This window comes from Mustela erminea, chromosome 11 (genome assembly GCF_009829155.1).
Source record: "Mustela erminea isolate mMusErm1 chromosome 11, mMusErm1.Pri, whole genome shotgun sequence".
Classification (NCBI taxonomy): Eukaryota; Metazoa; Chordata; class Mammalia; order Carnivora; family Mustelidae; genus Mustela; species Mustela erminea.
In genome coordinates, this window is record NC_045624.1 from 85,762,294 (window position 1) to 85,778,742 (window position 16,449).

The 16,449-nt window shown below is 40.1% G+C and overlaps 1 protein-coding gene across 3 annotated transcripts in view; it reads right to left on the minus strand.

Annotated features, from left to right (window-relative positions):
- The window catches only part of RELN (reelin), a 497,367-nt gene that overhangs the window by 35,603 nt on the left and 445,315 nt on the right, over positions 1-16,449 (minus strand). For all 3 annotated transcript variants that reach the window (XM_032304615.1, XM_032304614.1, XM_032304616.1), the window contains exons 47-50: positions 10,889-11,029; positions 9,486-9,663; positions 7,225-7,418; positions 2,609-2,865 (exon numbers count right to left, since the gene is read on the minus strand). In XM_032304615.1, coding sequence (XP_032160506.1) covers positions 2,609-2,865; positions 7,225-7,418; positions 9,486-9,663; positions 10,889-11,029 — 770 coding nt within the window. The remainder of the gene's footprint in view (positions 1-2,608; positions 2,866-7,224; positions 7,419-9,485; positions 9,664-10,888; positions 11,030-16,449) is intronic.

Here is a 16,449-nt window from a genome sequence, read left to right on the forward strand (position 1 = left end):
TTGAGATATATAATATTTGTAAGTCTACATTTAGGAAAAAAGTGTATTGTATGTGTTATAAATGAAAAGCAAAGGGACATGTATACCAATTTTATTTATTTACTTAATTTTTAGTAATCTATACACCCAATGTGGGGCTCGAGCTATGACTCTAAGATTAAGAATCACATGCTCTCCTACTGAGCCCACAAGGTGTCCCTATATAAATTCTTTTTTTTTTTTTTAAGATTTTATTTATCTATTTGACAGAGAGAGAGATTACAAGTAGGCAGAGAGGCAGGCAGAGGAGTGGGAAAGCAGGCTCCCTGCTGAGTAGAGAGCCCGACTGGGGACTTGATCCCAGGACCCTGGGATCATTACCTGAGCCTAAGGAAGAGGCCCAATCCACTGAGCCAACCAGGTGCCCCCAAATTCTTTTCTGATAAATATTTAACTTGTAGGGAGGATTTAAAGGACAAAGAGTTGTTAGTAATATGATAGGGAAATAAATTAGCTATTTCTACTGAAATACTCATACTGTAATCTGCATAATTAAATAAATTATAATATTCAAACTCGTAGAGTAGAATAGCAGTTACTAGGGGTTGAGGAGAGGAAGAAATGTCAGTCAAAGGGCATGCGTAAAGTTTCAGGAATACAGGGCAATAAGTTCCAGAGATCTACAACAGAGGGCCTATAGTTACCAATACTGTACTGTATATTTAAAAATTTGCTAAGAAGGTTAAAAAAAGGTCGGGGGTGCCTGTGTGAAGAAGCTTTAAGAGGTGATTGATCAATTTGTGACCGTGGTTGTGGTGATGGTCTCTTGGGTGTATACTTATCTCCAAACTCATCAAGTTGTATACATTAATAACAACAGCTTTTTGTATGTCAATTATGCCTCAACTAAGTGACTAAAAACAGGCTTGTAAGAGTCCAAGGAAAATGTAGGCAACAAGACAATGACCTGATTAGTGCAGAGTACATCCTATCGTCTCTCCTATTTCTCAATCACACACAAGCACACATCTACACACACACACACACACACACACACACCCCGCCCACAATGTCCTTTCTGAGACAGGTGTCTTTAACAGTATGATTTTATTCCAGAAAGTTTAGGAATGGAACATTTCTGTAAGTTGCATCTAATTCACGATATACTCTGATTTTATAGGTCTCTTCCTCTGAAAGTTTCCTGGTTAGCTCTAGCATTCTAGCGATGAACAGGTATAATTGGAGGTGTGGGGTCACTGTGTGAGTCACAGAGTCGTATGGCATCAGAGAAGTCAGAGGAGAGACCAAACAATGTCACTGAAACTCAGCCTTCACCTGTGTGGTGTCCTTTGGAGTTCATCTGAGCGTTAACCAATGTCACAGAACAAGCAGTTTATGTCTGGGTTCAGATGGCTAACACAATGCTATTGCCATTACCTGCTAATTTTCATTCCATATCCCATCCTGATTCATGGGATTTGGAGCTAGATTTAATCCTGCATCTACTACTCAAGATTCAAGGTGCACAGAAACTTGAATTCCATTGAGAATACCCCGCACCCGTTTATTCCGGGGTGCACGTTTTATGCTAGAACTCTGAATCCTGATGAAAGCAGGTTTCATTAATCAACTCCCTTATCAATCGCTTCTGAAATATCAGAAACTACTTCTGTAAGCAGATATCACAGCGTCTAGAAAACCAGTGTTGCAATTCTCCAATTGCACATCACCAGTCAAATCTAAAGTAAAACCCCATATTTTAGGTACTTGAAAAAATAATCTGTATTTGCTTGTATTCACACAGAGGCAGTGCTTCAATAATTCTCTGACCAGAAACTCACTTACATAAATCTTTACACAGGGAAAAAATAAATTAATAATTTAGCCAAGGTCTGAACCAGGTCTGTGTATGTCAATCTTCTTAATAACCTTCTTCAGAGAACGATTTTCAGATAACTCTTTCAGATAACACTTGCAGTACTGGTAGGAGCTGTATAATTCAACATCACTGCTTTGCCTGAGGATACCATGTTTTATGTAGTATAACCAAGGATGTGGCATGATAAAGCCACAAACTTGACATAAGACACCACTTTTAAAAAAGAGACCAGATTTTCAGTTCAGTGAAACAAAGACAAGACATTAAAAATGATCATGGCATGTAGAGATCTTTTCTGGTTTGGCAGGATTACTGCTCTACTTTTAGAGAGAATGAAGAGTAACCAGCAAGACCTTTAGACATTCTCGTAAACATGAAATGCCATCCCAAAGGTATCGGACATGTAGTAAAACAAGACACTTGTCTTTGGGTATAAATGACCAGGAAATGTTGGCTTTCTACCCAAAGGAGAAAATATAGGAAGCACAGAAATGAAGACTCTCTTAAAAAAAAGAAAAGGGATTATTATAGAATGCTATTTATTAAAACATTCTTGCTGCTTGAATGAAAGAAAAGATGTAGTTACAACATAAACCAGGGAGTGTGAGAGAAACAAAAGGGTGAAAGCATTTTCACGATCTCTATACCATTTGAGAACCTGTAAGAGGCACACATTCTACTTTTTTGAAAAGACCCAAATCTACACTACATTTCTGCTGGATTTTTATTTAGCATTAGGGAAAAATGTACCTGCAGTTTTATCCTCCATAAACGTGTCGAAGGCAATTCTCCCAACGGGGCCAGCGTCTGCTGGGGAGCGCTCATGCTGGGGCACGGGGGCGCTGCTGAAAGTGTCCAGCATGACGGTCCTCTGGTCAGCAGAGCCCGAGATGAGGACATTGTCGATGGCCCAATCATTCTGATCCAGGCCGTCGTGTCTTGGCTGCCACCAGCGGAAGCGAGTAGCAATCTCTTTAGCATCAGGAGGGAGAAGGATATTCACAAATCTGTGAGAAAATGATGGGGGTGAGAGGGTGGGGATCATGTCAATATCTCATGAGTCAAAGATTTACAACAAGAGATAAGATGTGACAAGTCATGTGGTGGGTTGGGGAGGGCATGAGATAAAATTTAAAAATTTTTAAATTTAATTTAAAAAATTACGGTGTAGCCACTTTGGAAAACAGCGTGGAGATTCCTCAAGAAATTAAAAATAGAGCTTCCCTATGATCCTGCAATTGCACTACTGGGTATTTACCGCAAAGATACAGATGTAGTGAAAAGAAGGGCCATCTGTACCCCAATGTTTATAGCAGCAATGGCCACGGTCGCCAAACTGTGGAAGGAACCAAGATGCCCTTCAATGGATGAATGGATAAGGAAGATGTGGTCCATATACACTATGGAGTATTATGCCTCCATCAGAAAGGACAAATACCCAACTTTTGTAGCAACATGGACAGGACTGGAAGAGATTATGCTGAGTGAAATGAGTCAAGCAGAGAGAGTCAATTATCATATGGTTTCAGTTATTTGTGGAACATAACAAATAGCATGGAGGACAAGGGGAGATGGAGAGGAGAAGGGAGTTGAGGGAAATTGGAAGGGGAGGTAAACCATGAGAGACTATGGACTCTGAAAAACAATCTGAGGGTTTTGAAGGGGCGGGGGGTGGGAGGTTGGGGGAACCAGGTGGTGGGTATTAGAGAGGGCACGGATTGCATGGAGCACTGGGTGTGGTGCAAAAACAATAAACTATTATGCTGAAAAGAAATAAAAAAAAAGAACTAATATTATATAATATTATATGTAATGAATGTTGCTACATGAAAGTTTTTTGTCACTTGCAAACTATCACTCAAATAGCTTTAAAAATAAAAATGTCACCCAATATTATTTAAAAAATTAAAAATTTTTAGTTTAAAATGTAAAATTTTTAACTTTTAAAAACCATGATAAATTGGCTTGAGTTTATGAAGGTTCAGGAGTCCCTAAATTGGAGAAACAGAATGTGAACAAATTCAAGAATTGTGGAATGACCTACTTATTCTAAGTGTCCCTGGCAGACCTTAAAAGGACTTTATAATTTTCTGTTTGCCCAGGGCATCTCTGGATCTGTAGGCCTAGGGATATGCACTTTGGTAGACATAAGCCAAGACTAACTTTTTTTTTTTTTCCTCTCTCCTACGGATTGGTTTCATCTCTTCCTTCCCCTGGCACCTTGATTTCATTCTACTTCCATGAGTAGCAGCAATTTGCTTAGAATTTAGACATTGGATTGTGGCAGGACATCTGGGCTCTAAGCTTGAGGGTGCCAGGTTTTTGTAATTATTTTACCAGTTGCCTGTAGTTTGACATTGACTTTGTCTTTATGTTTTATTGAAAACACTATACTAAATACGCTGAGTAAGAACTGTGGGCTAAGAAAGAAGCCCAGCTTGCTGTCCCCAACCCAGTCACGAAGAACAGACACAGACAAATCTGACTCCATGCTCCAATATGAATCATAACCAGCTAGACATGTGGTCTAAAATACCCCTTCATCACAATTATGCATTTAAAGCTCAAAAAGGTATCAAACCCTTTTGAACTTGTATTCACAGCCATGAAGCTGGCTGGGGAAAATAACTTCCTGTGGTTTAACCTCCTTTGCACAAATTCCTATTTTTAAAATTTATGCTAATCTACTTTCCTTTACTTTTTTTTTTTTTTAAGATTTTATTTATTTATTTTGACAGACAGAGATCACAAGTAGGCAGAGAGGCAGGCAGAGAGAGAGGAAGGGAAGCAGGCTCCCTGCCGAGCAGAGAGCCTGATGCAGGGCTGGATCCCAGGACCCCGGGATCATGACCTGAGCCGAAGGCAGAGGCTTTAACCCACTGAGCCACCCAGGCGCCCCTCCTTTACTTTTAAAGTCTGCCTCTTAGTGTTAGTGTTCCAAGACGTAGCCAGTAAGCCCAAATTCATCTTGTGAAGAACCCTTAAGTTGAATGTTCATGGTGGCCCCTTTAGTTTTTGTCTTTCACACTGAAGAGTGTTCACTATTTTAGTTTTATTTATATAGTATCTCCTTGTTGATTTTATTTTTCCTTCCTCTTTTCTCTTCTATGTCTTTCTTGAAGTACAGAGATCAGAAGAGTAGGCCATATTCCAGATGGGGACCAATTGAGACCCATTCAAATCAAGAATGCTTTTGGTTGGATTTTCAGTACTTGAATTTTAAATACTTTTTGAACTATGTCCCTCATTTTGTGTATCCCAATACCAAGATGCATTTTGTGTACTAAAGGGTAAACATGGAAAATACAGACTGTGAATCCTAGATCCTTACCTGTATAGTTACTGTCACTCTGGAGACCATCAGTGCCTAGGCAAATAGTCTTTCCCAAAGTTTATTTCCCCATGCATTTCAGTTTTGAAATTCATCTGCACCTCTCCTTGCCCCCTTTTTGTATGCTCACCTTGTAAGATCTTTCTAGAACTTATCTGCATTGATTTGGCATGTTTAACATTTTAAAGTGTATCAAATAATACCAGAAATCTATCTGCTCCTGGAGGGACATACAGTCAGACTTCTTTACCCAGAGCAATGATCTTTATCTTTTTTTTTCTTTCCAATTTCTAAATTAGTTTCCCTTCTCTGATAAATCCTTGACCACATTTTACAAACTTTTGGAATGGAAATTTATCTAACTAAGGCTGTTAGAAGTTTAAATAAATTATGACTAACGGTTCGTAATTTGGTCAATTTGTTTCTCCCTGAGAGAAGGAAAGTGGATCAGACAGTTCTGATTATATCCTAACTTAACTTCCTTTTTTCTGTATATTATGCTAAATGTTCAAGAACTCATACCTGAGTCTTTATAACTTTTTCCATAAAGACTAAGGAAGTGGTTTACTGGGCTTACTGGGCTTATCTATTGTCTTCTACTAATAGATGAGCATGTTTTTTGCACTTTTACACTGTGTTCCTCTAAGCTTCTCTGGATTCCTTTATTGGTGTCCAAATTTAACACAGGTGTAGGATTTAAAAACATTTGCTTGTGGTTGGCATTTCCTCAACTGCCATTTCCGCCTTCTTCCTTCATAATAGGAGCCTATCTTTTTCACAAGGTGAACAGTCACCCAGAATAAAGACGGTATGTCCCAGACTCCCTCGCACCTGGATGTGTTTCCGTGGCTAAATTCTGGTTAATGGAATGTGAATGGAAATGGGGGCAACTGGTAGGAAGTGTCCTTGGAGAGAGCGAGCACGCCCCTCCCGCCCATCCTCCCTTCTGCAGGAGGGAATGTGGAGGAGCTTCAGTTGCCCTTTTGGACCATGAGACAGAGGTCATGTGTCCAACGTGGCAAAAGTAATAGGTAGAAGGAACCTGGGTCTCTGATGCTTGTGGAGCCACTGTAGCAGTCCTGGGTTACTTACTTCTGGATTTAATTTATATAAGAGAGAAAACAAAACCCTTCTGTTTAAGTTACTTGGGGTTTTCTGCCATTCACAACAACTTCTTAATGGATACACTGAGTTTAAATGAACATTTATAAGATTCTTTCATTGTTTTTACTTTACCTAATTTTTAGTCCATACCTGGTTTGCCATGCACTGAGGGATTATCTATGCGTTGTCTTCCTTTTTGGGTGCTTTTAATTATTGTATGTTTCTTGGTTGGGCTATATTCATTCCTCCTTTCCCCTCTGCTCTGCTCTCTCCTTTCCTCCAGACTTCTTCTTTCTCTCTCTCTTACCTTCTTCTCTCTTCTCCTTCTTCCACTCTAATAAATGTGCTATTTTACTTTTGAAGACCCTTTTTTAACTTTTATCATTGGTCACATTGATCACTTTTTGCCCTCTGAGAATATATATATTTTAAATGACTCATACATTGTGTTTATTAAACCCATTGTGAGAGTTTTCAAATAAATACTCAAAAATGGCCTCTGTGCTTCTTAAAGATATTTACAATTTATCCTGTTTATTTCCAAGTCCTCGATTCTCTATAGGACTGAACACTCTATAAACGAATGAATGAATATATTGTTTTCCTGTTTCGATTTTCCCAAATGTCGTTGAAATTAATACCATATATTCATTAATTCACATGAGTTTTTGCACTGGGTCTATTCACGACTGGCATTGTGATAACATATTTTATCTTATTCTAGAATTAAAAAATTAGTTGTTCTTAAAATAAAAACCCAAACCAGCTGCACACTCAGCTCAGAAACCTTATCTTTATGGCAGTCTCAGAAGCATCTCTACGCATGGGTATGGTTCCAGGTCACTCACAGTCCCTATGACGAAAGCTGGCAGACCTCATCAATCCTCTTTGCTCGACATACTCATTACTAAAGATAAAACAGAATACAAACCCAGGTTTACTGTATTGATCATAGAAAATTTCCATCAGCAGGTTCCAGGTAATGCCTCCGTTGACAGAATATTCCAGGAGAACACCTTGGTTACGGTTGTTCGGTGTAATCAGGCATCCGTACATGAAGTAAAATTGGATAAACTCGGCATTAGTGAGGTTCAGATCCACGGTGACTAGCAGTCGACTGCAACCCTAAGGGAGAAAAGCAGAATCCAACAAAAACAGTCATAAAGAATCGTAAGTGCAGGTTAAAGGTTTTCTCTGGCTTCCATCATTTTATATTTCTTTTGTAATACAAGTCCCATGGTATTGTAATATTGGTGTTTGCATCATCTCTCCCTTATCCAAGCTCCCAGCCTGGCCTCCAGCACACGGCAGGTACTCAGCAAATATCTGCTAAACTTTGAAATTTCATTATTAGAACTTACTTACAAAGAGTGATTATTCTAAGGAGATTCTCTCTCTTTTTTTTTTAATAAGCAAACTGAGAGCTGAAATTAAAGTAACTATTCTGTTTTATTAAACTATTTCCAGTTACTCACAGGCATTTTTAGATTTTTTTTTTTAAAAGATTTTATTTGCCAGAGATAGAGAGAGAGAGTACACATAAGCAGGCAGAGAGGCAGGCAGAGGCAGCGAGAGAAGCAGGCTCCCTGCTGAGCAAGGAGCCCGAGGGGGAACTTGATCCCAGGACCCTGGGATCATGACCTGAGCTGAAGGCAGCGGCTTAACCAACTGAGCCACCCAGGCGTCCCCATTTTTAGATTTTTTAAAAAGGTAATAACTATTAATAAAAGAGCATGTTGAGATAACTATTTTAACATGAAATTTTAAAATGACTACATCTAAGGATTTCATATAATTTAATTGTTAATTACAGATAATAGTTGTAATGATTTTTATTTAAACTTTCATAGCTGATTTTAGTGTCATCTATATTAATTTATTAGTGTAGATAGCCCAATATTTCTCAGTTGAACACATGCAGAAAACTTGGCCTCTTGGGAGTTCTGCCTACGCTAGGAAGAGTATTGTAAACGTGCTTTCTTAGTGTTAAGGATTATAGAAATCTTGTATTGTTACTGTCAGCTAAAACACTGAAAAATAATACACTTTATTTGACCAAAAGCAAATTCCAAGCTAGGGAATGTTAGGGAAATAAAGACCTGACAATGAATTTGTAATTTTTGAAAAACAAAATTGCTTATGAAGGGTATTTAATCATGATGTTGAAGAAATTATATTTTTAAACACTTTGTCTTCAGCAGCAATTAGAAAGACCAAAAAATTTCTCAAAGAAATTTCTCAAAGAAATTTTTCTTTTTTTTTTTTTTTAAGGTTTTATTTATTTATGAGAAAGAGAGAGAGAGAAGCAGAGGGAAAGGGAGAAGCAGACTCCCCGCTGAGCACAGAGCTCCACATGGGGCTCAATCCCAGGACCCTGGGATCATGACCTGACTTGAAGGCAGACGCTTAACCAACTGAGCCACCTAGGAGCCCCATCAAAGAAATTTTCTAACATTGCTGTTGTCATTGCAAAATAATTTGCTACAAATAAAAATGTCTAGTCATTACTGACAGTTATTCTTTCTTTGATAATTTATAGAAGGAATTAACTGGCGGTGCCTGGCTCAGTGGGTTAAGCCTCTGCCTTCGGCTTGGGTAGTGATGTCAGGGTCCTGGGACCGAGCCCCGCATCAGGCTCTCTGCTCAGCGGGGAACCTGCTTCCCCCTCTCTGTCTCTGCCTGCCTCTCTGCCTATTTGTGATCTCTCTTTGTCAGACAAATAAATAAAACCTTTTTTTTTTTAAAAAAAAGGAAAAATTAACTGTTGTTAATAGGTTCAGGAAACACTGAAGCCCATTTTCCCAATTCCTGGCTCCTTAAATCCCAAATCTGTTGCAAGCTTAAGAGTTTTCAATTAGAGCATCATCTGGATGGAAGACCCTCGCACACTGTGCAAGCCCTCTCTCCGAGGATGAAAAGTCACTTAAGTCCTTTTTAATGTGTGCTTACATATGCCTTGTGCCGATACTACCTTGCATAATTAAATGGTCTCGACTGAGTTGCAATGGGAAACATGTTGGAAATAATTAGTATTTCCTGATTTGTGTAACGTTTCAAGTTCACATCAGGGTTGTGCATTTAGCGTGTCTAATTCTTCATCTTGATTTGCCAATTAAGCTTTAACAGAGACTCAGCTCTTTCGGGGGAACCTCAGCCAATGTGGAAACGAATGACCAGTAGCCAAATGCTTACCCCACTGAAGTGGAGAGCCATTCCTGAAGCCACGGCGCCACACACGGTACTGAGTTTCCCTCCGTTAACAGTCAACCAGTTCTGGCTGGATGGAGCCCTGTTGAAGTTGTCTTTGAGTTGGGTTGGAAGGGAGATCTCAGGCTCATCACAGTACAGGCCACCCCACTGCTCGTCACAGCTGGGTATGGAGAAAAGAAAGGAAAAGTCAACATTAAACAAAACCTCCACAACTGTGTTCTCAAACTAGTGAAGACAGCTGCTATTCCTAGTCTGGGATGATGAAATCTTACTTATCTTCACAGAGCTTTCCAGAGTTCATCTGCTTTTCTAAACAGTGCTTTAGGTTAGAAATAATCTGTGAATTAACTGCCTTTAGGCATTCCTAAAATAGGAATGGGCTTATAGGGAAAGAAGCAGCTTCAGAGGATTTACTAGAGCCCCGTCTCTACAGGACACAGCTCTAGCAAGCAGATAAGAAATTGTGGCTGCCAAACTGAACCGGTAGGTCTTAATAACTTAGGAAATTGGTCTTTTTAAAGAGGCTTTGGGTCAATTAGGAATCCAAGATGCTATGTTCCAAAAGGCAGTGGGTGCTTTGGGTAGTATCTGCCATCTTTGACCGAAGGACTGACCTTCGTGTTCAGTGTGGGAAGAAATGTGAACGTAGGATGGAGGCTCTGGGGTCTCAGAGGTCATTCCGGATACGGGCTAGAATCATTATCCAAAAGAAAGACCCCCCCCCCCCCAGGCATGTGGAGATTAGCGGAGAAGGGGGTATGAATTCTCTATCAGCATCTTCATTCATACTACCCTAACAAACGCAAAATCTTTGAAAATAAAGCACAAGGGCCTGTGGTACATAAGACATGTGCGCGCACACACACACACAAACACACACACTTTATTTAGATCCTTCCAAAGATGCTAAGGCTCGCGAAGTAAAATATTAGGTCTCTCCATTAATGGCAAGTTGAGCAAGCATTTAAAAACCTTCTTATACAAACCACAGGGAATACCAATTCAACCACAAGTAATACGTATCTATTACATACATTCAGGCCTAAGTGAGAAAAATACTTACGACATACTATTTTTGGTCAGAATATACTGAACTCCTGAACCTCTTCCAACATCCTTTTCTGGGGTATCATAGGAACACAGAAGGAAATAAAATACAGTTGATGCTAATTCACCTTTTGCCTGACAAAATAGTTATTGTTCAGTTCCTGATCTCTGAGCAAGAAGGAAGATACCATATCCATAAGCTCTACAGTTATCAGATTTCAAGAAAACCATACAACTGGCAGCTTTGGAGTGATTACAGACCCAGGTTCGGAAAAATCTCCCAGCTGGAACAAGAGTCAGGAGCTTCCTACGGAAGGAGGAAAACCCAATGGACTTACACACAGCTTCCTTGGATGCACCTTCCGTGGCCACTGCACATATCTATACAGCCGTCCCCGATATAGACGTTATCTATGGCCCATGTCTGCTGCTTGTCAAAAGGGGCTGGTTGATGCCAACGGAAACGAGTGGCTTGGGACCTTTGAAGAACAAGAGAATTATAATGAAGGATGTGGTGGAAAAGAAAATGTGTTCTGGTATATCTGAACAAGTGCACAGATAGCTGCAATGAAAATGCGGGTACGTCTCTAACTCACGTTCTGAGAAAAGTGTTCGTTATTGTAATTGCCTAGGCAAAACTCTAACCACACCACACCAAACTGAACTGCAATAGCTTGAGAATATATCATCTTCACAGATAATAGTTAAGAATCTTTCACAGCCTTGTAAAAACAGACGAAAACAGAAACCCACACTAATCCTAACCAGTAGCCTCAGGGGAACAGTGAGTCCTGAATTTTGGGTGGGCACCATTGTGGAATGACACCAGGGCGGCTGCTAAGTTTTATTTGCAAATTAGGGAAAGATGTCTGACCCTGAGCCACCCCAGCCACTCTGCATTTGACTTGGAAAGCTTGACTTCAACTCCTATGTGCTCCTGAAGATCAGACACTTTTGTATAGTGGGCATACTGGCCCACCTCTGATAGCATTCGTGAGGAATGGAAGTCTTAAGACAGTAAGAGACAGTAAGAGTATAAATCAGAGGGATCCATGAAACTGTAGATAACTGGATGGAGAAAAAATAGAGAGGGTAATGTGGCCAGACTTATTTTATATTAATTCATATCTTCTGCCCATTTTTTGATACGATTATCTGTTTTGTGTGTGTTGAGTTTGAGGAGTTCATTAATTCAAATGTAATATAAATAAAATCAAAACAGAGATTCTCCCATTCCAAAAGCAGAAAGGTATTTGCTCATTTGCACAGGTTTGGGAAGTGTCTTATTCAGAAACACAAATAAACTTACGTTCTCAGAGACACTAGATGGCAGTAAGTCCAAACAGTGCTCAAGGCTCAAAGGATGGTGAACATTCAGAAGCCCGTAGACAAAATAATTAGAAAAAGCAAAGTTTTATTTTATGGATTAATTTTTGAAGATTTTATTTTTTAAATTATCTCCACATCTAACATGGGGCTAGAACTCATGACCCTGAGATCAAGTCTTATACTCCACTGACTGAGCCAGTCGGTCACCCCTGTTTCATGGATTATGAGACTGTTAATCACTTGACTGAGAGATATTTGTTTTGAGCAGGACAAAGACCAAACAACAGCAAGGGTTGTGTATTTTCTAATTAAAAACATATGCATTAAGTTTAGAAACTAGAAAAGAAACAGACCAGAACTAAGATCTCCATTCTGAAAATAAATAGTTCTTTTTGATATTTGCTTACTGAGCATCTATGCACTGACTTTTCCATAATACTTCTTGTTCCTCAGCTCCCATAGACTACCTAACATCCTCCCCTCACTTCCTGTGGCATTTAACTTCAACCCCAAACTCCTCCTGGGCCCCATCCTGCATCACTCCATCCCGGCTACTCAGTCTGGAGCACTGCTCCTTCTCCCATTCCCAGAGCTCACAACACTCTTTCCCATCTTCTGCCTACATTTCCTTCCTCTCTCTGCCTGGTTACCCCTTCTGTGTCCCTCAGGTCTCGGAGCCAGTCTTAGCTCCTCAGAGAAATTTTCTTTTGGGTCCCTTTAAAAATCACATTTATTCCAGAGCAAACTGTTCTTTTCCTTTTATAGTATTTATCACAATTATAGTTATATATTTATTTGCAAAAGTATTTCTTAAATGTCTGCCTCCTCCTCAGAAGAGCAAGTTACAAGGGAACAGTGTTAATCCCCTTTTCTCAACATTATACCCTCTCTGCACAGTGCCTAGCACTTAGTAGGTGCTCTATAGGTGCAAGCAGTTAAGGGGAACCTGGGTGGTTCTGTCAGTTGGGCATCTGACTCTTGGTTTTGGTTCAGGTCATGATCTTGGGATTGTGAAATCCAGTTCCATGTTAGGGCTCTATGCTCAGTGCAGAGTCTGTTTGAAATTCTTTTATCCTCTTTCTCTCTCCCCCTGTACTCCTACCATTGCTAGAATGCATGCACTTTCTCTCTCAAATAAATAATTAAAATCTTAAAAAAAAAAAAAGTTTCAAGGAGTTGGTATCAAGGAGCCACCATTCTCACAATTAGCAGTTGAAGAGGCTCCTCTGGGGCTGTGCTGTGCTATTCAGTTAATTTTTTTTTTTTTTTTAAGATTTATTTATTTTAGAGGGAGAACATGCAGGGCTGAGCAGAGTGGGTAGTGGGGAAAGGGGAGGGCCAGAGAGGGAGGGAGAGGGACAAGCAGACTCTGTTTGATGAAGCTGACCCAGGGCTCAATCTCATGAGCCTGAGACCATGACCTGAGTCAAAATCAAGAGTCAGACACTTAATCAACTGAGCCACCCAGGCACTCCTGTTCAGTTACTTCTTAATGATGAAATTCATTAATAGTTATGCCTGTTTACATGCAGCAACATTTTATAAATAACATAGTAGAATATCATATCTCCATAGCACATGGTTACTTGGATTCTAATAACAAGTCAACACTTATATTCCTTTTCTTTCAGACTATAAATTTCTGAAGGGCAGGAAACATCTCTATCCCTTCAGGGAATACTGTTCTGTATCTCCAGTTCTTATAAAGGGTAGTCAGGTAATCTTCATTCCCCTAATGTTTTAGGATACTCCATCAAAGCCTTCATTACTTTTTATTCCAAGTGTTTATTTTTGTATAGTTTCCTATCTTGGATTATTTTTCTTGTTTATTGTTTTATTGTTGGTGACACCTATAGATGGGACTTCATAAATATTTTTTGAAAGAATAGTAAGTTGACAGCAATAAATATGGCCTGGAATAATCAAATAAGAGATGTCTTCAGGGTGGGTGGGCAGGGACCGGGGGGTCAGTGCTGGAAGGGGCAGTGATTTGATGGCTGTCAAAGCAGGAGAAGAACTCCCAGGAGTTGAGAGATGGCATGAGGTGCTTAGTAGGGGGCGGTTTTCTGAATGTTGGTTGTGTTGAATCACAGTCTGGGCAGCCACTTAACAGAGAGATTGTAGAGAAGATTTAAGAGCTAGACACATTGTTGGGGTTGATAGCTTTTATGGGGACTTCCAACCATGACATGTTCAGTTTGTACAACTCTGTGGCATTCCACAGAAAAGGAAACAGTGGGAGACCATGTGCAGAAAATACTAAAACCAGAGTTGGCCACTAAGAGTACAGATATTTAGGGACGCTAATCTGTAGTCTGGCACTAGTCAGTCCTGTGTCCGCAGTGAATAATTTAACATAAGTAATGAGGGGTTTAACTTAGAGGACTTCTAGGGCCCTGTCTCAAATGTGATTTTATATTCTTAGGAACACTGCACTTAGTAATTGTGTACCCATAAAACAGGGGTAAAAATACTATCCAATATTATTTTATAGGAAAGGGAGACACTTTCACTAAGGGGATGAATTGGAATATAAGTTGAAAAATGAAGGTCTGGAAGTTGAATTTCTAGGACTTCTTAGTCCCAACCTTGTCACAACTTCACTATATAAAGGGGCCAAATCATTTATGTTTATGTGCTGACACTTCCCCATCTGTAAAACTAAGAAAATGCTACTTCCCACCTCACAAGGGTGTTGTGAAAATTAATTAGCTTGTGTTTACCAAGACCTGTGAGTGTCTTGGTGAAGTCCCTTGGCAGGTGTCATCATTTATCCTGAAGCTTCCTTATAATGACAGCCACCACCAGCTGCTGCTTCTTGGAGTTTGGGGAAAGTGGCCCCAGAGCATATTTCTCCTTTTCCATATCCTTGAAATGTCTCCCTTTGCTTCTTTTCTGAATTTATATCATTTCCTCTCCATCAACTGCACATACTAAGTGCTCCATAAGTGTTGTTTAATAATTGAACATCCATTGCTATGAAGTTAAAAAATGTTACCCTCGCTAGTACGGCTTCCATCTCTGCTCTCCCAGGGAATTTTTCCCCACATTGCCTTCACACCTTTTAATAGGTTTCTAAACACATTTCTGAGTCTTTGTATCTGCTCTTTTTTCCAGGACTACTCTTTCTACCTATAAAGTCCTCTTGTCATCCTCATCATCAGGAAAAAAAGCCTTGTGATAGGAACCATACAGAATTTAAAAAAAACCTTTTCACTCTTCCTTGATGCTTCCTTTACGCTCAGAAATACATAAAATATTTAGGACTAGTAAATATAGCCACTCCTCTTACTCTCAACGAAAAAGTTGAAGCTCAGCGCCCTGTCATAGGGCTGTAAGTCTCACGAAACGGAGAGAAGGCAAGAATCTCTTGGTTTGTTACTACAATGTATTCTCAATGAGTAAACTCAAAACCAACTCAAACTGTACAAAATCATCCTATCCCTACCACGACCTCTAAATATGAGCAGCTGTTCAGCTACGGAAGGCCGTGTATATTGTTGCTGTGTGTACACCCAAGTCTGTCTGTTCTTTCAGCAAGTTAATGTCCTAGCTGAAGCCCTTGGCCCTCTGTATTTAGTTAGAGGCTCTACAATGTCCCAAGGAAGCCAAGGTCCTGCCTCTATTATTTCCCTTGGCAGCCAAGGTCCTGCCTTTATCCTGGAAAACAATTTCCTCCACGAGCCTATTTTTCTGTGTTAGGAAAAAGTGGGAATACTCCAAAGGAGTTCTATAAATGGCTGATAAGTGTGTGTTCAACATCATTAGTCATTAGAGAAATGCAAATCAAAATCAAAATTAGATACAACTTCCTACCCACTAGGTGGCTGTAATAAAAAAAGACAGCAGTAACAAGTGTTGGCAAGGATGCGGAGCCTTCATATACTGCCAGTGGGAATGCAAACTGGCGTGGCTGCTGGGGAGAACATGTTTTTGTTTCTCAACATGTTGGACATGGAGTCACCATATGACCCAGCGATCCCACTGGTAGGCGTACACGGGGGAGGAAGTAGAGATCAGCGCACCTGAACAGAGTGGACCCATGGGTGACACCCATGGCATCCAGATAAGAGCTAGAGAAAAAGTAGGCTCCAGAGAGGAGGCCTGAAATTTGGTACCAGGAATGTGAATGAATTACTTATGGCGAGGGGCTTTTATTAAAGGGATGGGTAGTCTGCCAGGGGATCCCTCCTCTGGAGGAGATCCTCATGAAGAAGACACTGAACTATGAACAAAAGAAGGAGGTTGAATTTTGGGGTGGAAATGAGAGGATGACTCTTAGAAACTTCTCTGTACAACTGACTCATTTCACAGGTGGAAGGACTGCCACTCAAGGAGGGGGCCGCGATAGCTTCTTAGTTGAGAACTGCCTCTAGAACTGTTATCTCCTGCTGGAGCTGATGTGTTACTGAGAACCCGAGTTGTCTTGAATAGCAGGTAAAGGCTGGAAGACCACTGATTTGGCAGCGAGCTGGGAGTTCTTAATTTAGGCATTCCAGACCTTTTGGTAGAAAATTCCTTCGGTGATTATAATTAACACTAGGAATTTGTAGGACACTAAATGACTGTG